The 26,223-nt window shown below is 45.0% G+C and overlaps 2 protein-coding genes across 12 annotated transcripts in view; one reads left to right on the forward strand and one right to left on the reverse strand.

The window, feature by feature from the left end:
• Tacc2 (transforming acidic coiled-coil containing protein 2) overlaps nt 1–3,941 on the reverse strand; it is a 216,586-nt gene extending 212,645 nt beyond the window's left edge. For all 9 annotated transcript variants that reach the window (XM_085841258.1, XM_029479160.2, XM_029479167.2 and 6 more), the window contains exon 1: nt 3,858–3,941. The gene's annotated coding sequence lies outside the window, so the exon portion shown is untranslated. The remainder of the gene's footprint in view (nt 1–3,857) is intronic.
• A 5,614-nt stretch (nt 3,942–9,555) lies between these two features.
• Nucleotides 9,556–24,184, forward strand: Nsmce4a (NSE4A component of SMC5/6 complex). 3 transcript variants are annotated; one of them, XR_015047803.1, is made up of 12 exons: nt 9,556–9,962; nt 10,939–11,016; nt 13,906–14,036; nt 16,728–16,879; nt 17,596–17,695; nt 18,510–18,600; nt 19,681–19,775; nt 21,183–21,231; nt 22,712–22,803; nt 22,891–22,977; nt 23,075–23,132; nt 23,314–23,997. XR_015047803.1 is itself a non-coding variant. In XM_029480131.2 (11 exons), the coding sequence occupies exons 1-10, from the start codon at nt 9,680–9,682 to the stop codon at nt 22,963–22,965; spliced, it is 1,146 nt and encodes a 381-aa protein (XP_029335991.1). In that variant the 5' UTR covers nt 9,556–9,679; the 3' UTR covers nt 22,966–22,977; nt 23,075–23,141. The 3 variants fall into 3 exon arrangements, 2 of the variants coding, with proteins under 2 accessions (XP_029335991.1, XP_021022817.1); XM_029480131.2 differs by lacking the exon at nt 23,314–23,997 and having other exon boundaries at nt 23,075–23,141; XM_021167158.3 differs by lacking the exons at nt 23,075–23,132; nt 23,314–23,997 and adding an exon at nt 24,016–24,184 and having other exon boundaries at nt 9,557–9,962.
• The last annotated feature ends 2,039 nt before the right edge of the window (nt 24,185–26,223 follow it).

Below are 26,223 nucleotides of genomic sequence, written 5' to 3' on the forward strand. Positions count from 1 at the left end.
ACTCTGTAGATCAGGCTGGCCTCGAACTCAGAAATCTGCCTGCCTCTGCCTCCCGAGTGCTGGGATTAAAGGCGTGCGCCACCACGGCCTGGCAGGAATTGTTTTCTGAATGACCAAAAGTTAAACTAGAGCCATATTTTTGTTATTCTTGTTGTCATTTTGTTTTTGAAATGGGGTATTATGGAGCGCATCTGGCCTCCAACTAGCACTTCACACCTCTGGCTCCAGAGTGTGGATCTGTGTGCATGTGGCACCATGCTCAGCCAGAACCACGTTCTCTTTTTCGAGTTCACAGGTTCGTTTATAAAATGACGGCCCCTTGAAATGAAAAACTCTGTTGTGCTTAGAAATGAGCGGTCTGGTTTCCAGACTCTCGCCCTGTGCAAGCTCCTTTTGCCCCACTTGCTTCTTCATATACACGTCTCCACTCTGACTCCTCAAATCCCTTCTGTCTCCTCCGTTTCCTCCTCCTTCACTGCGGCAAGATCCCCATCAGAGCCAATGCAGAAGCAAGCTACTTCTGTCCAGCAAGTAGAGTTCTCAGAGACAATGGGCGGCAGCAGGGATCTTTTTAAACGGCCCAAGTCCTGTCTGATACACGTGCAGAGCAACCGGATGCAAATCTGGAAACCCAGGATCACAGTTACAGCAAAATGAGCTGAGAAGTTTTCCTCTAAACCTAGCTATACAGGAAGAAGGTGAGGGGAACTGAGAGGGTCCTACCAGACCTGAGCACAGAACCCCAAAAACAAAGGACAGTGGGCTGAATTGAAAGCAGCAACTACACCTAGGAATGCTATGTTGCTTGGTTTTTGTTTTCTTTTGTTTTTCTCTTGTGCTTTTGGAGATACCAGAATACATGGGATAAGTTTTGCAGGTTGATCTTGGGAAGTGTAAAGGTGGCACCCTGGGAAAGGCCAGTCTTTAGGTGAACCGGGATGTTTTTTTGTTTTTTTGAATGCCTTGAACACCAAGGCACAGGTTCTGTCACTCACTCTTGAACTCTGTACAGATGCCTTAGCATGCCTGCTGAACACCAATCTCCGTGTGGCTCTTGTTGCTGGGTTTAATCTCTTCACGATTCTTTGGCACCAGTTCTGGCACAGAGCTCTGCCGATGCTGTTCCCTGACTTGAGTGCTGAGAGAATTTCCCCTTTTTAGGTCACAAACTCAGAGCCTTCACACATCACAGCCTCTCTCCACAGTGTCAATTTTAAACACCCACATTAATAACATTCACAGAACACTGGCAAGTGCAGTGATCTTGACTCTCTCCTGGTGTACACAGGCGTCTCGCTGGATTAAAACACAGGGACAAATCTGCCTCTGCAGGCTAGGGGCATCAAAACACCACTGTCAAACACAGGTGAATTAACCCAGGGCTAAGAGTCCCAATGGACTGTCAGAGACCTACAAAAGACACCATTGACAAGCTTGTACTTGGCTTCCAACTCTACTGCCATGAAACACACACTAGAACAGCCACGTCTAGAGGCTTGTTTTTGTACTTTACTCTGAAAAACCACTCAGCACCCTTTCCACCTGTTAAATCCCTACCCTTTCCACATTTTCTTACCGATTGAGTAGCTTTGGGCCACTACACATACCTCTGGATACTACTATTGGTACCAGGACTAGATTCTGGCTCAAAATAGGTCAGATATTCTCTCTGTATAACTGATAAGAGCCCTGAAAGTCAGCCAAAAGAGTCCCCTTGTGATAAAGGGTAAAGATGCATGACAGAGAACCCTCCCCCATACTTACTGAAATTAAGGAGGGCAGGACAAGGAACCCAGCTGAGACTAGCCTCCCTAAGAGCTAAAGGAAGCCATCACTCGTTGGGAAAGCTGCTTCAGGCTGCTCTCTAGCCACACAACAAACTCTCCCGACCTTATCCCAGCTCCCCTCTTAGTACCTGCACAGCCCCTTCTGGCTCTACCTTCCTCTTCCAGCCTCTTCCCCTTAAGCCTTTACTTAAGGTGTTGCTCAAACTTGCTCTTCTCGTGTTCTTCCCACTCTCCCAAGAGTGCTGTCTCCTGAGAACTGAGATCCGATTGTCTAGCTTAGTCTGTTCCTTGGAGAGTCCACTGACTCTTGTGGACATCTCACTTCTACTCTCTTAACTTCGCTCTCTCTCCTGGGTATCTCTATTTAATGACTGCACTGGACTAATTTATTCAAAAGTAAATTCCCCATCTTTCCCCCTGAGCCAGTCCCTGTTTTTTGCCTTTCCATTTCTTTTTAGGAGACCCATTCTTATAGTCACGTAGCCTGAAACCATCATCATAACTCTAAACCTCATGGTGATGGTCTCCTTCGTATCTGCCTCAGCCAGGAGAACAGGAGCTCTGTGTGGGTGGAGCTTACGTCTGTGTGGAACATAACCACAGCATTTCCAGTTAAGAATATTTAAGAATGGTACCCTTGAGTGTTGCTACGTGGAAAGAAGGGATGGATGTCTGGCTACTGCTCCTCTTTTGCTTAATTTCTCTTACTTTCTCATAGACAACCAGTTCCCAAACTCTTCCTCAAATCCCAGCCATTGTCTTTTTGCTCCTCTCCTTCACTTAGGCAATATCCCTCTCAAGGACTCCAACAAGCTACTTCTGTCCAGCAAGTAGAGTTCTCAGAGACAATGGCGGCGGCAGGGATCTTTTTAAACTGCCCAAGTCCTGTCTGATACACGTGCAGAGCAACCGGATGCAAATCTGGAAATCCAGGATCACAGTTACAGCAAAACTAGCTGAGAAGTTTTCCTCTAAACCTAGCTATACAGGAAGAAGGCGAGGAGAGCCAACAGGGCTCTTGCCAGACCTGAGCACAGAATCCCAAATACAAAGGACAGTGGGCTGACTTGAAAGCAAGCAGTAACTAAACCTAGAAATGTTATGTTGCTTTTTGGGGGGCCGGGGAGAGGGACCAGGCCTTAGGTAGCTTAGGCTTTCCTTGAAACCTGTGTAAATGGAGAGGATGGTCTTGAACTTCTGACTCTCCTGACTCCAGTGCTAGCTTTATACATCTTACCCACCACTCCTGGGTTATGCAGTATTGGCCAGGTGCTGGGGATTGAAGCAAGGGCTCCACGTGTGCTAGGAAATTCTCTTCCAACAGAGACACACCCTGTCTGAATTCAGCCCTCTGGGCAGATGTAGACCCTGGTATTCCATGATAGATCTTAAGTGATGGAATCTGGATAAGTAATTTGAGTCTCACTGCCTTTATGGTTTGGGGGACATGGTAAAAAACAGTACATAGCCACACCCACCCACCCACCCCACCCCCCTACACCTTTGAGTAACTGAACCGATTTTGCCCAATTCCAGCTTTGACCTGATGATTCAACTGTAAGTGATACCAAGTTAAACTCAGAAATGCAGCCTTGTGGAGACCAGACGGCAGCTCATGGATTTGGCAGCCACAACATCAACAAAAGGTCTGAAAAGCTACTAATGAAGGTTGACAGAAAGGCCAACAGCAAGATGGATTTTAAAATAACGGCTCCCCTCTGTCTTAGGGGCTTTCAAGAGATTATCCTGCACAACCAGCAACACTTGGACAGGACGGAACCTCAGAGCCCACGAGACATGTACTGCCCCAATCCCTCATTGTATAAATGGAGGGCGATGGTCCAGACCTATGGGTTTGTGTTCTACCCTAAGTAACCAGTCATGTACTAGAAAGAGAAAAGAAAGGCAGTTCATTTGGTTTAGGAGGCTGTGTAGGAGGAGGGGCAGCACAGATGTGCTTTGGATTTCACTTTATAAGGAGAAAATTGTGAAACCCTCTAACCTCAGTAGCCAAACCAGGTTACCAGCATGCATCAAAGGAATGAAGCCATCAGTCTGAGATTCACTTACCCAATGTCCTCTTAGTGTGGGGAGAAGCAAGGGGGTAAGAGGCCTCTCTCTGAGGTCACATCGAAGCACTGTCCTCTGGCCGTGGTCTGCCTTCCACGGGATCACATGGAATTGTTCTATAAATGTGTACTGGCTTAAGGTTGGGAACACTGGCTTGGGAGGCAGCGGTGTGGAAGCAGCAATCTGACCCAGGCCAGGCGGCAGCTTTCCAGCAGGCTCTTGCAGCCCGGGAGGGGAATGGAGAGGGAGAAGGAGAGTGAGGAGCAGGAAGCTTGCAGGTGCTGCCAGCTGCCCCCTCTCTGCTTTCCTCCAGGTTCACCTCTGATGGTTAATGTCTCTGGCCACAGGCTGCAGCTGGAACGGTGGAACAGGGAGGGAGACAGCTCCTTTGCAAAACAAAGCAACCTTAAACAAAACAAAACAAAAAACCATGCAAGGACACGAGAAGTGTTTCTGGTAAATCAGACAGGTCCTTCCTTGTCAGCTCCAACTGATCTTACAAATATCAGGCGGTCCTTTCCGAATCGCCAGTAGACTTCCTTGAGAAAAGACCGAGGAGCTGTTACCAGCGCACACACCATCTCTGAAGCAGATGCGTGTGATCCCACCAGCCCTTAATGGAGTGAAGGTGTGACCAGGCAACGGCAAACTTGAAAAGGAGATGGAGAGCTCCCTGGGCCAACACTGAAAATTCTTCAATTCATAAGTAACCCGTGTAAGGAGCAGAGAAGTGACGAGAACACGCTGTCACGGGTGCAAAAGAAAGGGGAGCGGGGCTGGCCTTGTTCTTAGGTGATTCTTTTGCCTCAGCCTACCACCCCTAGATGCTAAGAAAAAAAAAAGAGTTTGTAATAACGGGGGCTCCTCCTCCTCTTGAAGCCCATAAAAGGAGGCTCCGAACATTAACCTGAGCTCCTCTCAAGGAGGACACTAGGTTAGGGTGTGTTTCTGACCTGTAGTAACCCTTTGGTTTTGAATAGTTTCTCTGCTACTCTGCCCTTATTTCAATTCCCAGATCCCAGAAGCACACAGTCCAGACACTGACCAGCAGTGACAGATCCTGATTTATAAAGGATCTCATGGTCATCTTTTGTCCACTCCAACTCCTAAATATTTACAGAAAACAACAACAAAATAAACCAAACAAAAACCTAAGCAGATCACTTGTCCAAAGGGGTCCAGGACATACCACAGTGACAGAAGGATCATTTTGAGCTGCGGAGGTCTGAGGCTCAGCAAGTTCAGAGGGGAGTGTTTACTGAACCCCCACTGTATGCCTGAAAGCAGCCCTCCAAGGAACAAATTCATCTGTTTTCCATTCTCTCTACCAGGCTTCCATCAACAAGGGGAGACTGACTCTTAGCCTAAGAGTAGAGATCTGTCAGCACTACACCCAGACGGTACCACATTCAGATGGACGGACAGGCCAGGACTAACTCTTAGAGATCTCCTTAAGGTCATTTTAATTTTCCTTTTTTTTCAAAGACAGAGTTCGGCTGGAATAACTACTTTCTAACTAATTAAAAAAAAATGGGGGGCTGGAGAGATGGCTCAGTGGAAGAGGTCTTGAGTTCAATCCCCAGCAACCACATGGTGGCTCACAGCCATCTATAATGGGATCTGATGCCCTCTTCTGGTGTGCCTGAAGACAGCTACAGTGTACTCATATGTATTAAATAAATAAATAAATAAATAAATATTTTTTAAAAATATAAAACTCTGTCCCATAAAGGGATCAAAAGATGAAAGTGTTTGTTTAAACCAAATCAAATCAAACTGATCTAAGCAAGCAAGCAAGCAAGCATGCAAACAAACAGACAAGACTCTCCTTATGCAGCTCTGGCTGGCCTAGAATTCAGTGATCCACCAACCTCCATCCCATGGGTGCTGGGATTAAAGGTATACCACCACACCTAACAATTAAAGGACACTTTTTACGTTGTTTAGTTTCCTTGGAGACAGGGTCTTTTTTGTCTTAGGCTGGCCTAGAACTCATTTGTAACCATATCCTTGAATTTATGATCCTCCTGCCTCTACCTCCTCAGTACTGGGCTTACAGGTGTGCACCGCCAATACCTGGTTTTATGCAATGCTGGGGTTTGAAGTCAGGGCTTCCTGCTCGGTAAGCACTCTATCAATTTAGTCATATGTCTGATCCAGCACAGAAGTATTTTATGGTTGGGGGTCATCACAACATGAGAGCCTGTATCAAGGGGTCATAGCTTTAGGAAAGTTGAGACCCACTGCTCTAAGCAGTGTCTTAGGATAAGGCCTCCTTTAAGTTCTTTATGAAATTTCATTTTCAACTAAACATTCTATTTATAGTCAACTCAACAACCAAATTAAGGAATAAAAATAAAGACATTTTTCTTTCAATTTATTTATTTGGTCTTTTCAAGACAGAGATTCTCTATTATGTAGCCCTAGCTGTCCTGGGTGTTCTAGGCATGTAGATCAGGCTGGCACAGACAGAGATCCACCTGCCTCTCTTCCTCCTGAGTGCTGGCATTAGGGGCAAGCACCACTATGGCTCACACAAAGGCATTTCTCTTGACTCTTAAAACTGTTGGGATCCAGGAATCGCCTCACAAACCACAGAAACAGCGATCTCAGACAGGGAGAGTTTATTGAGCGTGCGCCTCAGGACTTGTCGCCCAGGGCCATGGCTCAGATTCGGGAACTAAACCATGACCCAGAGCTAAGATCCTACAGGGTTCTTAAGCCCCAAATCCACAAACATCTGTGCCGTTACCTCACCGGTGGATCAAGATCTAGGGTTATGGGGTTTCCTTGGGAACGTGTCTTTGTTGTACACTTATTCTGTTCCCATTGGTTGGGGGTACTCAACAGTGGCAGGGGCCTTGCCTTGTCTGATATTCGTGTCTTAGCTTGTCTACCACGATGGGTAGTCTGGCCCTGCTTCTTTGCCTCCTGTGGCAGCAGCTGCCCTTACAGACCTGCTTTCTGGTCTGTGTTCAGGTCTGCTGCTGGCAGCACTTGCTTCTTGTGCTTGTATTTAGAAAGGGGCTCCTCAACCCAACACAGGCATAGGACAGGATTTTGGAGCTAGATCACTGTGCCACCTGGATGCTATTAGAATTGTCCTTGGTACAAGGTAAACAGTACAATGTTAAATGCTTTCACAGTGGTGGCTTAAGTGGTACTATGGGGGAGGATCACTGGGATGTATCAGGTGTTAGAGATAAAAAAAAAAAAAAAAAAAAAGGTGGCCACAAGACTACTGTCAAGCTTGATTAACACTTAGAAAAAAAAAATAGCGGAAGCTGAATGATTCATCAGCAACTGGGGAGAAGGATGAGAAGCTAAGAGCCTCGCATAGCAGGGATTGCTACAGACGGGAGGATTAGGTGAACAAGGAACTGCACTGATGATATTAGAAAACAGACTTCTCACTGCTGAGGAGGAATTTATAAATATAAAACCAGAATGTATCAGTCAGGGCTCTCTAGAGACACAGAACCAACACTACTTACAGAGATGTGAATGAGGAGTTTTATTATCCGCCTGGCCTCAAGCAGTCAGGGAAGCCAAGAAACCCCTCGACCAACATGTGGTCTGGAGAGTGAGTGTGGTCTGGGTCTGAGAGCTGATGAAGCAGGGCTGCTGGTGGGGTGCCTCCTAGTTCAAGGTCCAGGGTATGAGAATGGGTGATAAGGAAGACAGGGCAGTACTGGTCTGCAACCTAGAACCAGGAGTCCAGTGTCTGAGGGCAGAAATAGATGTCCTTGCTGAAAGAGAAAAATAGAAGGTTCTCTTTGTCTCTGCCCTTTTCTTCCATTTGATTAGACCATCATGAATCAGATGGTGCCCAGCCAGGTTTCCCAGGGCAGAGCTTCTCAAGGAATCTGAAAACCACCCTAGATTCACCTACAAATAACATTTTTGCCAGCGTTCTGGGCATCCCTTATCAAAGTTAATCATGTAAACAAATGTAAACTCATCATCACAGAGTGGAGAAAAGCCCCCTGGACCTCGACATCGGACTCTGATCGGACATCGGACACTGCTATAAGCTTGCGTTTTATTTGTTAAAGAGATTTGCTATGTGTGCGCATGCATGCCTGGTGATGCTACCTGCATCACATATGTGCAGGAGTCCAAAGAGGGTGTCGAATCTTCTAGAACTGTTGTTCTAGACAGTTGGGAGCCACTATGTGGATACGGAGGACTGATGCCAGGTCCTCTGTAAGAGCAGTAAGTGCTCTTAACTGCTGAACCATTTCTTCTCAGTAGTCTACATTAATATAGAGAATAGTATTTCATCAATCACATTCACCCCTTCTTCCCCACACACTCTTCTGTGATTTCAATGCAAATTAGTGTTTTAAATTAACCCAGCAGTATAAAATATGAAGAGATGCACTTATATACGTGTAAGGGTGTATACCTATGCATACCTTCCTAGTTCTTTTTTCTTTGGAGGCTCTAGAAGCAATGATATCTCAGTAGCAGTGAGCTCACTAGGCTTTGGATCTTGGTCTCAAAATCCTCTCAGCCTTTGTGAGGTAGTTAGATTCAGGAGAATCAGGAACTCAATATTATCTTCAGTTACAGGGTCAGTTTGAGGCCAGCTTGGGTTACATGAAATCCTATGTGAGAGGGAGGGATGGAAGAAGGGGAGGGAGAAGTGTGTGTGTCAGGGGGTAGATTACCTCAGGATTCCTAAGGTGGCATAAAAACTGGTACATGGGCGGGTGGTGGTGACACACACACCTTTAATCCCAGCACTTGGGAGGCAGAGGCAGGCAGATTTCTAAGTTCGAGGTCAGCCTGGTCTACAATGTGAGTTCCAGGACAGCCAGGGCTACACAGAAAAACCCTGTCTTAAAAAACAAAACAACAACAACAACCAAACTGGTACATGGCAGTGTGGATCTATAATCCTAGTGCGTTGGAAGTGAAGACAGGAAAATGCCTAGATCTTGCTGGCTATTTAAGTCCTGTCAAAAAGACGAGTTCCAGGTTCAGCTAGAGACACCTTATGGTAAAGAATGTGGAGAGTGGGCTGGAGAGATGGTTCAGAGGTTAAGAGCACTAGTTCTCACAGGAGTAGGGTTCCATCGCCGTTATCCACAGGGCAGCTCACAAACCCTTCTTAACTCCGGTTCCAGAGGAGGTGTGCACGTCCTATTTTGACATCTGAGGGCACTGCATACATTTGGTCCACAGTGTGCAGGCAAATAAAGGATGTATACACACACAACAAATCTAAAAATTGTGGAACTAAAAGAGGAAGACCCCTGAAGCCAACCTGCAGTCTGCACCCGCAGATGCACACTTGTGCATGCGTATCTATGTACAGTGCACACACACACACAATTATATGGAATGAAATGTATACATGTATCTTTGAAACCACATTGCATATAATTATCTTCCTCAGACCTGTTATAGGGTATTTGTAGTTAGAGAATCAGCTGTGAACCTGCCGTGGTGGTGCAGATATTTAGAAGGATGCTTAACAGTTTACTATGGTACAGTCAAGGAACTCTTGTTTTGTTTGTTGTGTCCTCCCCAAGGCCAGAGGAGCCAACGAGACAATGGGAAGATGCATGACTAAGTGGGGTGGGCATTAGGATCAGAGATCTAAAGTCCTAAGACTCTTGCTTGTAGATGAGAACCAATGCGAGGCACAGACACAGCCAACCCCGCCGCGACCTCCAGGCCACAGGTGTCGCTGTGCGCTCACGCGCCAGCCGGGGAGCTGCGTTGCTCCTGGAGCCGGCGCTCGAGCCCAGCCGGGGGTTTCAGTTTCTGGCGCGAACTTCCGCCGCTCCGAAGTTGCAAGGCGAATTGGCGCGATGTCTGGCGACAGCAGCGGTCGCCGGTCTGAGGGCCGGGGCCGGGGCCGCGATCCGCACCGGGATCGCACCCGCTCCCGATCCCGCTCGCGGTCCCCGCTGGCCCGCCGCGGCGCCGCGCCGGAGCGCAGGGAGGCAGCGGAGCGTCCGAGCTTGGAGGACTCCGATGTGTCTGATTCTGGGGACGAGCTGATGGACCCGGCCTGCTTGGAGGCCGAGTACGACCAGGGCCTGTGCCGCCAGATCCGCCATCAGTACCGCGCTCTCATCAACTCTGTCCAACGTAAGGTGGCGCTTTGTGGCTGCGCGGGCCGGTGGCGTTCCATGGCTGGGGAGGGCGGCGGAGGTGCGGGCGCTGGCCGGTCTGCGCAGGCTCGCGGCAGCGCGCCTTCGCTTGTTTACGAAGTGCACCCTACGCGACCTTGGCGGCGGGCGCGCAGGTGCAGTGTGGCCGGCTGGAAAAGCGGGAGACCAGACCTGGTTGGTGGTGACTTGCTTGAGCTCAGCCAGCCAGTAGGGAAGACAAGCACACAACACCAAATGCTTTTTGTTCAATCTAGCTTGCTCCGCGTGGGCGCCTGAGCAATGGAGTCCCTTGGGATTGCTAAAATGCACATTTCCCTGCCCAGCTCGGATACACTGAATCAGAAATGCTGTATAGGCCCAAGCGTTTGTTGTGTGGCTCTCCAGATGAGCCTGTTGCTTGAGAAGTTGACAATCATTTCTTAAGCGAGCCCTTGTATTGGGAAGCCGAAGAGTCATCCCTTTGCACATTTGGGGAGCAAGTGTTTCCTGTCAAGAGTTCAAGTTTTGAGGGCTGGGGAGATGGGCAGATGCTTCTCTTGCAACCTTAATTAGATTCCCCAGAACCCTCTAAAGTGTCTCCTAAAAATAGTTCTGTAAACTTGTATCCTCAGCCTTGGGGAAGCAGAGACCCTGGATCTCTTTGGCCAGCCCACCTAGCCTTCTTGGCTAGTTCTATAAATAAATAAATAAAAAAGAGACCCTGTCTCAAAAGGCAAAGGTGATGGTGCGCTGAGGGAAGGACATCAAAGGTTGACCCCAGGCCTTCTGCACACACAGACGTTCAATTTGCTTGGAACAGTAACATTGTCTCTGTAAAAGATAAAGGCTTTTTCTGTTAAAGAGATAAAGCCACTCTAATCATTACCCAGGCTGTAGGAGTGGAAGGAACTGCAAGTTGCTACTTATTAGTGAAGGATGTGCACAGTTCCCTAAGCTTGTATTCTTTTAAATAGAAAACCGGGAAGACATACTGAATGCTGGTGACAAACTAACAGAGGTCCTGGAAGAAGCTAACACTCTGTTTAATGAAGGTAATTCATGATTTTAAATCTGTTATTGCAGCTTATACTCACTGGTTACTTTTATAGAAGCCAATTATTGTTGTTCCATAATTCCCATTTACTAGTGCACAGGTTTAGCAACAATACTGTGCACTTACCATTTGGTTCAGTGTATGCTTGAGGGTTCTTCACAGATTTCTGGGAGTCAGGAAGGAGTTGTACAATCTGTTTTAAGAAGCCTCTTCCATGAGCTGGGCAGTGGTGGTATACACCCTTTCATCTCAGCACTGGGGAGCGGGGGAGGGGCAGAGGCAGGTCTCTGAGTTCAAGGCTAGCCTGGTCTGCAACTGTCAGTTCCTGTGCATCTACAGCTACACACAGAAACCCTGTCTCAAAAACAAACAAACAAGCCGGGCTTGGTGGCACACACCTTTAATCCCAGCACTCCTGAGGCAGAGGCAGGCGGATTTCTGAGTTCAAGGCCTGCCTGGTCTACAAAGTGAGTTCCAGGACAGCCAGGGCTACACAGAGAAACCCTGTCTCGAAAAACCTAAAAAAAAAAAACAACAACAAAACAAAACAAAAAAAACCCAAACAACCAAACAAGAAGCCGTGATTCTTTTGCTGGCTTGAATGTGAAGGTTTCACTTGGATGTTCTGTTAAGTAGATAGATGAACTAGAGAACAGTGCAGCTCGCCTCAGAGATCCTCTCTTCTTTTCCTTCCTTGGTCTCCCCTCCTTTAGCTGTTGATCCACCGATAACCTAGCGGAGGTGCCTCATCTACAGGCACACCTCTTGTGTGTGGTTGGGGGCAGTGGGGAAGAACTTTCCGTGTTGAAATCTGGCTCCTGGGAGTTTTCTATTTGTTTGAAGTTGTGTGTCCATGTGGGTTTGTGCACATAAGTACAGTTATCTGTGGTGGCCAGAAGAGGATATGGGATTCTTCTCAGAGCTGGAGTACACGGCGGGTGTGAGTTGGGAACCCAACCCAGAGGCCTCTTGGAAGAGCAGTACTCTGTATTAACTGCTGGTTCCTCTTCCCCAGCCCCATGGGGGCTTAGAACCACCATCTTAGTTTGAATTAAAAGCAGCAGCAGTTGGTTGTAGTGGCAACCGCTTTGGCTGGTATCCAATGATCAAGGTGGGTGTACATCCTGATGGGAGACCAGGACAGCTATACAGACCATGTTTCTCTTTGGGCCTCTCTCACTGCTTTAGGAACAGAAAGGGGCAACTGCAGTGATAAGGAGAGAAACCAGGAATGCCCTGTTCCCTGCTAACCACAGTTCCTCATGATCTTGCGGACAGTTTGCTTCTAGTCATCTAGGATGCCTGGTTGTTTGCGTTGTCACAGCGTTTAGTGAATGTCGTCCTTCTGTCTTTCCTGCTCTGGCCATGGCCTCCTTACAGTTCACCTTTTTGGTCTGGACTATTCACTAAATCACCTCCAGAACTTGAAGGATTGTGGCTCCTCTTCCACTTTTCCACTGTCAAGCTTTCTCTTCCATCATAGCCTGGACCCACACGGTCTCATCTGTGATTGGCTCATTTACACCCCTATTATCAACCGTCCATCTTACTGACTTCTTCCATGTTACCTCCCTCAGTAGAAGGCAAAATTATTCACTCAGCTGGGCTCTCAAGAGTTATCCCGTGCTAGGCATGGTAGCCCACACCAGCACTCAGGAGGCAGAGGCAGGCGGATTTCTGAGTTCGAGGCCAGCCTGGTCTACAGAGTGAGTTCCAGGACAGCCAGGGCTACACAGAGAAACCCTGTCTCAAAAAACCAAACCAAACAAAAACAAAACAGTTATCCTGCTTGGCATAACTCATGGGCGTCACACCTGTTTTAATTCTATAGGGAACTTGCTATTGTCCAGACAGATCTGCACTTTTCTTGTAGTAGCCTATGTGGCTGTTGGGCAAGGGAGGGGGTGTTGTAGACAAGAGCCCAGCAGCCAGTGTCTGCTTTCCTTTTCTCTGTGACTTCTGCAGTGACTCTCGGAATGATTAAAATCTTTCCTTCTGGAGAGAGAAACGATGGCTAAGAACAAAAGCCAGAGCCAATAAGTTTCCTAGCTGTGTGTTTTCTGTTTTTGTGCCAGTGCTTCAGGAAATCAGTTGGCTCAAGTGAAAGTGGCCTTGAGGGGCCTGCTGGGCACAGGCATTTCTTTTTGAATTTGTTTGGCTTGCCTTATATTTGAGTCTTCCTTGACTGCTATTTCCGATCCTCTGTGACCCATAGGATAGGGGCTGTAAAACCCAGCTCCGCTAGCTCAGCCTGTCCTTCGGTTAACCCTTCTTCCTCTACAGACTTTGTATCATCTCTCCCTACCTGTAGTGGCCATTCCCTGGGAGTTACAGCAGCTCAGGTGAGAATGGTGATCAGCATGTGGGAGTCAGAGAGACAGGTGTTATGTATCACCAAGTCTTTGCTATACTGGGGTTATTAAGAGACTATGGTTGGTCCCGGCTGAAGAGACGGTTCAGTGGTTAAAAGCACCTCTTGCTCTTGTAGAAGACCTGGGTTCGATTCCCAGCACCCACAACTCCAGTTCCAGGGGATATGTTGACCTCTTCTGATCTCCATGGGCTTCAGGTTCACAGATGCCCTGTTTACATACATGCAGGAAAACACTCATACACATAAAATAAATCTAAAAGAAAAAAAAAAAAAAGGAGATACTGGTTCAGTGACCAGGAATATGAAAGCTAGAGAGTGAGCTCTAAGATTGGTGAGCAGTGGGGGAGGTTTTGGTGTGGTGGGGAGGGAACCTGTTATCAATGTCCATGGGTCCATTTCCAGCCTCCTGAGGATTGTTTTGGCTTAGTGGAAAAATCCTAAGAAGTACTTGAAAATTTGGGGGCGTACCTGTGGATTACATGTGTTTCTTAACATGTATTTCTTGTTCTACAGTGTCACGAGCAAGAGAGGCAGTTCTGGATGCCCAGTTTCTTGTTCTGGCTTCAGACTTGGGCAAAGAGAAAGCCAAACAGCTGCGCTCTGACCTGAGCTCATTTGATATGTTAAGATATGTTGAAACTCTAGTAAGTTTAAAGCTACAGAATTTTAATTAAGTGCTTCTTTAAAATGTCTTATTATATAATTCTCTACTTGCCCATATCAGTTTGCAGATGATTTTCACTTTATCTCCTCTTATTTATTTATTTATTTTTGGTCTTAGAGTGTTCTACGGAGGTCTTAGGACATTAACAGATTAAACAGATCTCTGTGGAACTCATAGTGATCTGCCTGCCTCTGCCTTCTGAGTGCTGGAATTTAGGGCGGGAACTTGGAGCAGTTTGAAACCTCTTAGTGTTCTCTTCTAAGACTCTGTATGTTCTGGTTGTTAATAGTCATTTCCTCTGCTACTTCCTAAATGTTCTAGGTCATTCTAGGACATCTATCCTAGGCTGGACCAGAGCTCACACTATGGAGGTGAAGGTTGAGGGCAGGCAGCTCAGGGTAGAGGTCAGCTGTAGATGACCTTGTTATATAGGCATATTCTGTCTTGGAACATTTTTAGAATCATGCAAATAGGATGGGTGGTTTCGTATTGAATTTAGTTTTTAATTCACCCACCTTTGCCTCTTAGCAAATGTGAGTCATTGGTACCTGAAGTTTGTTTTTTTTTTTGGAAGGGGGGGGATTCAAGACAGGGTTTCTCTGTATAGCCCTGGCTGTCCTGGAACTCACTTTGTAGACCAGGCTGGCCTCGAACTCAGAAATCCGCCTGCCTCTCCCTCCCGAGTGCTGGGATCAAAGGCGTGCGCCAACACGTCCGGCAGTACCTTTTTAAAACCTTTTTGATGAACATGCCCAAGAATAGAATTACTTTTTGTTTTTGACCTTTGAGATCCTGGCTATTCGGGAACTCACTCTGTGAACTAGACAGACCTGGAACTCATAGAGATCTGCCTGCCTCTGCCTTCTGAGTGCTGGGAATAAAGGCATGTCCTTTACCCTACCACACCCAGCAGTACACTGAATTTTGACAGTGCTTTTATGTTTAAAAGGCTATTAGATGGCTTAAGCTGTGTGTGCTTAATGACATGTGACACACATGTCATTCTCAGCTACTTGGGAGCCTGAGGCAAGAGGATTGCAAGGTTGTGTTATGTGAAGACGTCCTCTGTAGTTCAGTGGTAGAACCCTTGCCTACTGCATCCACAAGGCCCTCGGTTTAGTACCAATGTTGGAAAAAGGTCAGCATTTGTGAGGCTGGGCCAAATAAAGTGATTGCTTCTTAAAATAACGAGGAACATGATTAATTGCAGTTTATTTTTAAAGTTTTACTGTTTTCTTAAACTAAGTCTTATGAAGTACAACGTATTTTGGAAATGTTGACATACACATGCTAAGTGTTTTTAAAATAAAAGTTAGTTATGCTTTAACCTTTAAATAACATCCCAGTAAGTTAAAGTCTTAAAGCAGGAAGTAAAAACTTTTCTGGCGTCTGGTATAACTCCAGTCTAACATCACAAGTCTAACATCACAATAAAACATTAAAGGAGAAAGCTGGGTGTGGTGACTCACACCATTAGTCCCAGCACTCAGGTGGCAGAGGCAGGCGGATCTCTGAGTTCCAGGCAGGGCCCTCTGGACTGGATGGCAGAGGAGTGGAGGAGAGCCATTGTGCCGCTCGGAGTGGGTCCTGGAAGCTTCCCTCCCTCTCCAAGTCCGGTTGCATTGAAGGCTTTCTAATTATTGTTTATACATTCTACTTCTTTAAGAAATTTTAGGCATATTACTGCCTGAGATAATGTATTCTTTCTTAGCTGGTCAGTGGTAGAGCACGCCATTAATCCCCAACTGGGAGGCAGAGGCAGGTGAATTTTTGAGTTCGGGGTCAGCCTGGTCTACAGAGTGAGTTCCAGGACAGCTGGGGCTACACAGAGAAACCCTGTCTCTGAAGCACAAAAAAACAAAAACAAAACTAAAACAAAACAAAGAAGTGTGTTCTTTCTTAAGAAACTGATGTAGTATAATACCCAGTACACCTGGCTGTAAATACACTTCTGTAAAATATAGACAAGAGAATTTGATTTGTTGCCAAGTCTCCTCAGGAAACGACACTGTTAGGAGTTTCTTCTTGTGCGTTACTGCTCTCTGGATATACTGAGGTCCTTTTAGGAAACTGGCCAGTCACTGAGATCTGAAAGCCAGCTAAATGTCTGTTTGTGTACTGGAGTGCTTGGTTTGGGGTCTTTCGTGTCCCTGCTGGTATGGTTTTGTTCCTAGTGGAGCTAGCTGCCTGTACCCCAGTAGGCCTCTGAGCTCATTGCCTGCCATTCTCAAGCCCCTTTGGCTGGAGTGGAAAGGAACAGGGTTTCTCTGCCTCAGCACGTTTGGGCTGGGTACCTCTCTATGTTGAATGCTTATTGAATGTGCACCATAGGACAGTTTCCCTGGCCTCTGCCTACAGTGCCACAGCATGGCTGTCGCTGACTGCCAAAAATATTTTGTAGTGCCAAAACACCCTTTAGAGGCAAAGTCGCCCTGGTTGAGAACTGCTAAGCCAAATCATCTCACTGTCTCGCCAGAAGTTCTCAGTATACTGGGGAATATTTTCTCACAACAGAAGGTAATTTTGAATAGGGATCTATATGTGAGATTATCTTTGCAGTTGGAAACTGAGCTAGGATGAACACAGGCGCTCCCTCTGGCTTCTTTATTGACTTTGGAGACTGTTGGCCTGTGGCTTAACTTTTTTCTTTTCTTGTTTCTTTCTGTTGTAGCTGACACATATGGGTGTAAACCCACTAGAAGCTCAAGAGGTCATCCGTGATGAAGACAGAGCTGATATTGAATTAATTGTCTATGACTCCTGGAAAATATCAGGCAAAACAGCAGAAAACACCTTTAATAAGACCCATACATTCCACTTTCTGTAAGATTACTTTCAAAATCCAACAGACTAGCCATAATCATAATTTGTAAACCGTAAATTATTTTTATGTAGGGACAAAGATTTTTAAGTAGTAAGGAAGTCACAGTCATGAAGCCATTGTTCAGAGACTCCCCAGACGTGAACAGAAGTCCAAAAGTGTCACTCGAGTCAACGGTCTCTGTCCTCCCTTAGCAGGAAATGCCACAAGGCAGGACCTTTACCAAGGTGCTCTATTGGCTCGTTTGCTTTCTAGGTCAGAGATTTTGGGGTCTGTAGCGTGTTTCTGAATCTGTTTATGATATATGAACTCCTTCTCATGCGGGAGGGTGAAGGCTCCTCCTGAGTATCCTGAGATTATGGCAGTTTATTATTTATTAGAGCCTCCTCTTGCATGATCACTCATTGTATTTGAAGACTATTTCATCAACTCATCGTCTCAACTAAGAAATGAAGTGGCTATTCTAGTACTGTGACAAACCAAGGATGGCTCTTGCTGGTCCTTTTAAGACAGTCTACAAGTGTACAGCCCCCTTCCCCAGTAGATCTTTTCCTGGGACAGCTGTCCAATGTGGTCTAGTCCTTTTTTCCCATAGGTCTAGGATACTGGTTTCTAATTATTATTATTTTTTCCTTTAGATTCTATTTGTTCAGTCAGTGAAAGGGGTTTGTTTATAAAAGAAACAAAAAAAAGACATGAAAGCATATTTTCTCACTAGGTTGGGTTCAATACATGGAGAATTCCCTGTGCCAAAGCCACGAAGTGATCGGCCAAGACAGCCTCGCATGATAGAAGAGCAGCGTGCAATGCCTGCTCAGGTTTGTTTTTCAAATATTGTTTTTTTTTTTTTTTTTTTTTAGACTAACCTATATTTAATACATACGAGGTTGGGTGTTGGTGGAGTTGGGGGCCAGCTTTGCTCGAATCTGGAATTCTAGGCCAGGTCAGCTGGGCTACATAGTAACACCCTGAAACATTAAACAAATGTTTAATGTAATCCATTAAACAAAGTCACAAGTATCTAAGTGGTTATGGTCCGGAGTCAGGTTCTTGTCATTCAAAGATTTTATTTCAGATGTCTCCTAACTCAGATGTCTCCTAACATATTGTTGGATTGTCCACTTTCACTTACTTGTATGGTTTTAATCAGTTCTCCCAAACCAGAGTTTCTCAGCGTTAGCACTGTCAGCCCTTAGGGCTGCGTGATTCCTGCGTGAGGGAACTGTCTGGGCATTGCTAAGATGTGTAGAATTCTTGCCTCTGCTCACTAGATACTATATAGCACCATACCAGCTATCACCAAAAATGTCTCTACTGTAGACCCCTGTGGGACAAGATCACATGCATTCGAGAACCACTGTCCTAAGCCATTGGTTGTGACTTTGTTTAACCGAAAGACAGTTGAGCTAGCTGTTGGGTGTCATTAACCTGTCTACCAAGAATATAAAGATAGGACTGAAATGAGAAGACTTTTTTTTTTAACACTGTAAAGTTTTAAGACAGGTAAGTTTAAAAGCTAGCAAGCCTAACCAGAACTTTGAGGTTTGGGCGTGCAACAGAGAAGGAAAGATTGTCAACTGCCGGGTGACCTGTGTGACGGGTGCGTGAGCCTGTTGATGATTTGTTTGCCAGTTGAAATGCATGGAAGAATCTCACCAAGAAGCAACCGAGAAGGAAGTAGAGAGGATCTTGGGATTGTTGCAGACATACTTTCGAGAAGACCGTAAGTATGGCGCCAAGTTCAAAAGTACCACCAATGGTGTTTCGTGGGCTTGTCACTTCCTACAAGGTGGCTTTATTTAAAAGGCATTTTCAGTTGCATATATTTGAGTTATTGTGACTCTTTCCTGTGTTTCTTTTTTAAAGGAGCTATTGCCCAGGCTGGCCCAGAACTGAGTAGTTTAGGCTGGCCTCAGACTCATGGGTGTCTGCCTGCCTTCGCCTCCTGAGTGCAGGAATTACAGGCAGACGATACACCTGTCTCACTTTCTTTTTTTTTTTAATCAAACATATTTTTGAGGCTTTTCCTCCTAAATACCTCATGTGATGTTGATAAGATAACTTAAAAAGTGTTTTAGGTTACTTTGGTTTTTTTTTAAAGAAAAATTTGTTATTTTTATTTTATGTGTATGGGTGCTTTGCTTGCCTCTATGTCTGTGTACAGCATACATGCCTGGCCCTGTGTTCTTAACCTCGGAGGCATGTGGCCAGCCCCAATAAAAGTATCTCCCCCCTTGTATTCCTCATGTTGGTCACTTGTCAAACGGGTGCCTGCTTTAACAGTGTTTCCTGTTTATTTCATGTAAATATACATGTCAGGTTGGGGGGAGGGGTACTTTCCTTTCCTTTTTCTTTTTTCCAAGCTAATCAATCAATCAGTCGGTCAATCAGTCCTGATACACACTTTCTGAGGTGTGGCTTTTCCCTGTAGACGCCGTTCGACATCCTACAACTTGCCCTTATTCTTTTCAGGGTTTCCCATGGGATGGCTGTATCATACACATAGTTAATAATCCTTATCACTGGAAAGGTTCTTTCTTTGTTGCATTTTCCTGCCCTACAAACTGCTGAGGTGGGTCTTTGTTTGAGCCACTAATTGCTGAGGGCGGCTGCCAGGTCAGTTATCTGTATTTTAGTAGAAACGCCAAACTGACCTTGAGAATGGCCTACACCCCACAGCAGGAGGCCTGCGTGTTCCTTCTTGTTGCTAGTTAACATTAGGGCATAGACCTTGTTCTGAAATAATCGTTTTTTTTTTTGTGTGTGTGTGTGATTTGAAGATTGTCTCTTTTTTTTTCTACAGCTGATACGCCAATGTCGTTTTTTGATTTTGTGGTTGATCCACATTCTTTCCCCCGTACAGTGGAAAACATCTTTCATGTTTCCTTCATCATACGGGTAAGGTTTTAGATTTCTCTAACATCTTATGTGTTTTAAAAATGATACACCGCTGATAGAGGTATTTGTCCATTATAGCAGAATATTAATTGGTACGTTAGGTAAACTAAAATTTATGGGTTGCTTTTAGTTTTTAAAAATCACAAGGTAATCATTACTAGTTTGAAATTGGAAGATTTCACAACTACTGAAGCAGGCCCGTTAAATTAGAGTGTGAAGTTACCTTCTGGCAGTGTAAGGTGTATATGGAGCAAAAATGAATTTCAGGTTTAGATTAGGTCCCAATTCCAAAATACCTCATTGTATCTATGCAGATAGTCCCAAATTCTTCCAAATTTGAAATACTTCTAGTTCTAAATATAATGGTAAAGCTTGAAAAAGAAACAATTACAATGTGGTAAAGTTCCTGAAGTTTTCATGCTGTATAAAAACAAGCTTGCCAGGCGGTGATGGTGCACGCCTTTAGTCTCAGCTCTCGGGAGGCAGAGGCAGGCAGATCTCTGTGAGTTCAAGGCCAGTCTGGTTTACAGAGTGCCTTCCAGGACAGTCAGGGCTACACAGAGTAACCCTGTCACAGGGTAGGGTGACAAAAAGAAAAAACTTATTCCAAAGAAACAGGAGACCAAAGAAGCAGGAGAAGGAGACAGCCTCACACCTCTCACATAATACTAGTAATGATATAGAAAGCAAGTGATAAAGTTAACATGGCCAAACAGCTGGTGCGTGTGGAGAAAGGCTCTATGTGGGGCGGGGGCTTTACAGTAGTTTGTAGCTCGTGAAGTGTGGGACGTGTACACAGCATTAAATCAAACCCCTTTCAGTGTGCTAAAGATATTTGAATTGAGATTCAAGCCTTACATCGTGTTGTATTCCGGAACATGTAAGATAAATTTGGTTTTTAAATTTAGACAAAAGCTTCTGTTTATCCATGTACTCTCTCAAACAATAGAGGCATGTTTGCCAGTGGTCCCAGTGACAGAATAATGCATGTTAAAATGTGGAGTATATGTGATAGAACGCATAAATCAGTTAAAGAGGAAGATGGTTGCCCTGAGGGTTTCTCGGGAGAGAGGACTGGTGAGTTGGCACAGCGGGTGAGGTCTCTCTCAGGGTCCACGCGGTCCATCAACGTCACAGGTTGTCCTCTGATTTCCCAGTGTACCATAGCGTCGCTCCATTCCTCCAAGGAATAGTATAGTAATAATTGTAATAAAGGCAGTATGGAATCTGTGTCTGGTAAAAGTCAATTAGAAGCATTAGCCATAATCCTTGGAGGGTGATACGAGAAAAGACTTGTCTGTGACTTAGGGTACATTTTGGCTGCCTGAAGTAGAGCTTTTCCTACCTGATTAAGTATTTTCATGCAGTAGATTTTGGTGCTTGCCTCAAACCATGTTTTTGTTTCAGGATGGTTTTGCAAGAATAAGACTTGACCAAGACCGACTGCCAATAATAGGTAAATTATACTATGTTCATAGAAATCAGTTTTAGAAAATATTAGAGTTGGGGCTGGAGAGAAAGCTCAGCGGGTAAAAGCACTGGTTACTCTTTCAGAGTACCTGAGTTTAATTTCCCAGCAACCACATGGTGACTCATAACCATCTGTAGTGGGATCTGATGCCCTCTTCTGGTGTGTCTGAAGACAGCTATAATGTACTCACATAAACAAATAAATCTTTTAAAAAGTCCAAAAAAAAAAAAAAGTAGACTTTATGAAATCCATTTTGTTTTACTAAATGTAAGGTCTTTTTCTGTTTTTCTTCTTTTCTTCTTCCCTCCCCCCAGCCCTGCAAATGGCCCAGGCTAGCCTAAAATTTGTTTTGTAGTCTAGGCTGGCCTTAAACTTTCAATCTTCTTAGTGCTGGAATTAAAAGCTTCTGGTTTTTTGTTCTGTTTTTGTTTTGGGTTTTTTTGTTTGTTTTGAGACAGGGTCTGTCTCCATTACCCTGGCTGTCCAGGAAGTTACTACATAGACCAGCCAGACCTGGTACACAGTGATCTGCCTGCCTCTGTCTCCCAAGTGTGGGGAAGGAAGGCTTGCTTGTGCCACTACAAAAATTTTTTTTTTCTTGTTTTTTTAAACCAAAGAAGTTCCGTTACTGAGACGGTGTCACAATGTGTCCCTGGCTAGCCTAGAACTTGTGTGTAGAACACACCAGCTTTAAACTCAAAGAGACCCACTTGTTTATGTCTTCTGGGTATTGGGATCAAAAGCATGGGCCATCATGCCTAGTAAATTCCCATTTTAATAAAATTGATGTAAACAAAATGTATCTGTCCTAGTTAACTGAAAATTGTGAAAATAGGATGGTTTTAAAACCTGGGCAGTGGTGGTGCACGCCTTTATTGCCAGCACTTGGGAGGCAGAGGCAGGCAGATTTCTGAGTTTGAGGCCAGCCTGGTCTACAGAGCGAGTTCCACGACAGCAAGCGCTACCCAGAAAAACCATCTTGAAAAAAAAAAAAAAGATTAACAAAATGATAAATCCCCCTAACTTTTACTGTTTGTAACTTTTGTAGCTTCCTTCTTTCTAACCACCACTGTCCGTGCTGCCAACGCCTTCCCTCCGAGGTTCTGTTCTCTCTTGCTCTTATCTGCATACAGTCTCTCTCACTCATGCCCTTCCGAAGTCCCTTATGGAGAACTAAGGACTTCCAATGCAGCTATTTGTTCCATGCGCTTGGCTTCATCTTGGACTCACTAAGGTTTAGCTAAGTGGCTGGTGCACAGATAAGCTAAACGTTCAGAGAAAGACCCCAGGGTTAATGTGGGAGTCAGCGGGGTGACTTGCTACGCCACTCAGCTGCTTGTAGTACGTGGTATCTAGGAAGCACGTACAAGTATCTTCTCAGTACAAGCTTCAATCCTATGATCATTTGCTGTTCAAGTTACCTGTTCTGATTGGAAATGTTTGAAATCTTTTTTCTTTTAAACAGAGCCAGTGATTAATGAAGAAAGCGAGGGAATTGACCACAACATTCAAATTAGGAGTCAAGGAATTATAGCTTTGAGTTACCATGACTGGGAGGTAAGGCCCTGCAGGTCACCCCAGGGCAGTTCGGACCTGGACCTCTTTCCCCATGAACCCACTGCCTAAATGTTCGTTTCTGAGCAGGAGATTGTGAAGACCTTTGAGATTTCTGAGCCTGTCATCCCACTGAGTCAGAGCCAGCAGCGGCTAAGTGCCTGATGCCAGCTGAAGGTAACGTTTCCTACACAGTGGGATTAAAATTGTATTGGGCAACTCGAGCCTTAGTAGTTCCTCATGCCCAGGCCATCTGGGGTTTGTCTCCCTCTAGCGTCCAGTTCCTGAACTGTAACTGGTGAAGGCCGGCAGGAGCGTGAGGCCAGCTACTGTGACCGTGATGTTCTTTTTTTTTTTTTTTTTTTTTTTTTGGTTTTTCGAGACAGGGTTTCTCTGTGTAGCCCTGGCTGTCCTGGCACTCACTTTGTAGACCAGGCTGGCCTCGAACTCAGAAATCCGCCTGCCTCTGCCTCCCGAGTGCTGGGATTAAAGGCGTGCGCCACCACGCCCGGCTGACCGTGATGTTCTTGAGCTCTGTAGATGAAAGAGCAGTGCAGGGGAATTGTTTGTGGGGTTGTTTTCACTAATGAGTACATGAAGTACGGAGACTTCTCCAGTGTTGTGATGGCACGTAGCAGAAAAGGAAGGCGGCAGTAGGATTCCCTCAGGGGAATACTAGTAAATGCACATTTCGGAAATGAATTATGCTATGAAAAAAAAAGAAAACCCTTCCATTTTTACAAAGGGGGACATTTCTAGAAAGAAATCTTAGTAACGACGAATTGTTATTCTGTCCTGAAGACAGCCATGGGTGGGATCGACCTTGAATCTGTTGACCCTGCCCCTTGATTTTAAAACCTTGTGGGGTTAATTCGATTTACACCTTTTCTTTATCTGTAAGTCTGTTTATAAAATAACTAATCACTTTAGCTTCATCCTTTTTCTAATTTTGAGAATTAAATTGAGCTTTTAAAGTACTTTATATAAATTCAGTGTGTATTTCAGTTGACTGAACTTTTGTTCCAAGAGAGCTTACCTCTGTCAGAGCATCTTGAGGGGAAGAGAACTAACTCTGTGAGGAGTGCAGCCTTTTAACCTGGTCCTACTCGGTGACAAGGGGCTGGTCACTAGACTGCATTTATGTGTATACTGTGAGCTTTGGTTTATCAGCTAATAACCAGCTGTCTTCCCTCTCTTTTTATTTTTTTTTTTTAGGCCTGAAGGCAATAGTGAAATCCTGAAAGGGCAGCAGCATGTATTGTATATATGTATGATTAAATGTTTTTAAAGATGAAGATTTGTTTTTGGTAAAATGTAGCTTTTGATAGTTGTTGGATTTGTCATGGTTGTCTTTGATTAAAGGAAATCCACTGCCATAGTCACACAGTAATTGTCTTTCTTGTCTCTGGGAGTGTGTGTTAGGAGTGGGGGCCTCTTTTTTCTAGTCCTGTCCCAATGAAGGTTTTACATAGGATGTTAGTGCCTGCTAGATAACATAGTGCTTTTTATGTCTCTTTAGTTGTAAAGTTAGCTGGCCAAGCCAACAGATAGGTTGTCCCAGATGAAATTTTTTTTTTTTTCCTTTTGTAGGTTAAAAATGGTTAAATATTTTTGGTGTGGCTTGGCCTATGCTTTACACCCAAGGAGCTATTACATCGTCTGGCAAGTCAGGCTGGGCTATGCCCCTAGCAGCACCAAGTGTCAGTCCATCCTGCTGCACGTTCCTCTGCCCCGCTCATCCACGTTGGGCTTTCTAGTCGGCTCTTGATGGTTTCTGGGTTCCTTCTCCCGAGCTTTCTGCTTTAAGACTTTCCCTCCTATTTCAGGTCCTCTTTCAGCAGAAGGCTCTGGATTGAAGTTCTTCCTGTCTCCCAGGAGGTTGCTTTAACCGTCATCCCTTCTACTTTGTCTGGGGGCCACCCTTCCCCATACTTCTCTCTTAAAAGAGAGTCTATGATTTTCATCAGGCTGTCTTCTTTAAGTAAGAATCACCTGGTGGCTAGAGAGATGGCTCGGTGAGTGAATGTTTCATGCCCACATTAAAGTGGAAGGGAGAATCAGTTCTACAGCTCTGGCCTCCACCTGTGTGCTGTGTGATTGTGCTCACTCCGCATGATCTGCCCACACAAGTAATACATAAGAATTTAGTAAGAGCCGGGCAGTGGTGCCGCATGCCTTTAATCCCAGCACTTGGGAGGCAGAGGCAGGCGGATTTCTGAGTTCGAGGCCAGCCTGATCTACAGAATGAGTTCCAGGACAGCCAGGGCTACACAGAGAAACCCTGTCTCAAAAAAACCAAAAAGAAAAAAAAAAAAAAAAAAAAAAAGAAGAAAGAATTTAGTAAGAAATTCTATTAGATTTCCTTGGAAATCTAATCTGCTGGCGAACCCTGGCAGAGGAGTCCCTCCTTTCCTGAGTCTGTGGTATGCCACTATTACCAATTCCTTTCCAAATGAGCTCTAATGGATAATGTTGTGTATTTGATGTGAACTTTTATACTTTTAATCTACATTCTTTTTTTTCTTTTTTTTTTTTTTTTTAAGAATTATTGATTTTCTGTATGTGAGTACACTGTAGCTGTCTTCAGATGCACCAGAAGAGGGCATCAGACCCCATTACAGATGGTTGTGAGCCACCATGTGGTTGCTGAGAAGTGAACTCAGGACCTCTGGAAGAGCAGTCAGTGCTCTTACCCGCTGAGCCATCTCTACATACTTGACTGATGTCTGCCCCTCCCTGGTTCCCTCCCACTGTTTGATTCTGGTGCTTTATATGATAATGCATATATATTGGGAATAATCCCAAAACCTTTTATGTGCCTAAACTTCAAGAGACTGGATCTATGTTAACTGATTATTGGTCAGCTCATGGGCCATTTAAGAACATATACTAAAAACTATTTCACAAATCTTAAGATTTTTGTACCAACATTTTTGCCATATTTCACAGGATTTTTCAATTTTAAAATGTGCCCCTCCCCCTCCCCCATCCTTAACCAATCAGTACTACCCTTGTGGTCTTTTTGTCCGTCTTGCACAGACTACTGCTCAGACACCTATTTAGTATCCATTAGTCTATCCAAACCACTTGCCAATTTCTTAGTGATGACAACGCCTTCAAGATTTTCTTACACACATATCTTACACACATGTGTGTGTATGTGATATGTGTTTTGTGTATGTGTATATGTGATATGTGTGCACGCACATAGGCAGGTCTGTGTTTGGATACATGCATACCACAGTGCACATCTAGTGGTTCCAGGGTAGCTTTGGGTCCCAGGCCTCTCCTGCCCCCTTTTGTTTGCTGCTGCACCGTGTACTACTTACTGCTCATAAGGTTTCTGGGGCTTTAATTTCCACCTTCTTTCTGTCTAGCGGTCAGAGTACTGGGATTACAGATGTGTGCACCTATGTCTGACCT

This window comes from Mus caroli, unplaced genomic scaffold (genome assembly GCF_978045245.1).
Source record: "Mus caroli unplaced genomic scaffold, Mus_caroli_1 scaffold_8, whole genome shotgun sequence".
NCBI classification, from domain to species: Eukaryota; Metazoa; Chordata; class Mammalia; order Rodentia; family Muridae; genus Mus; species Mus caroli.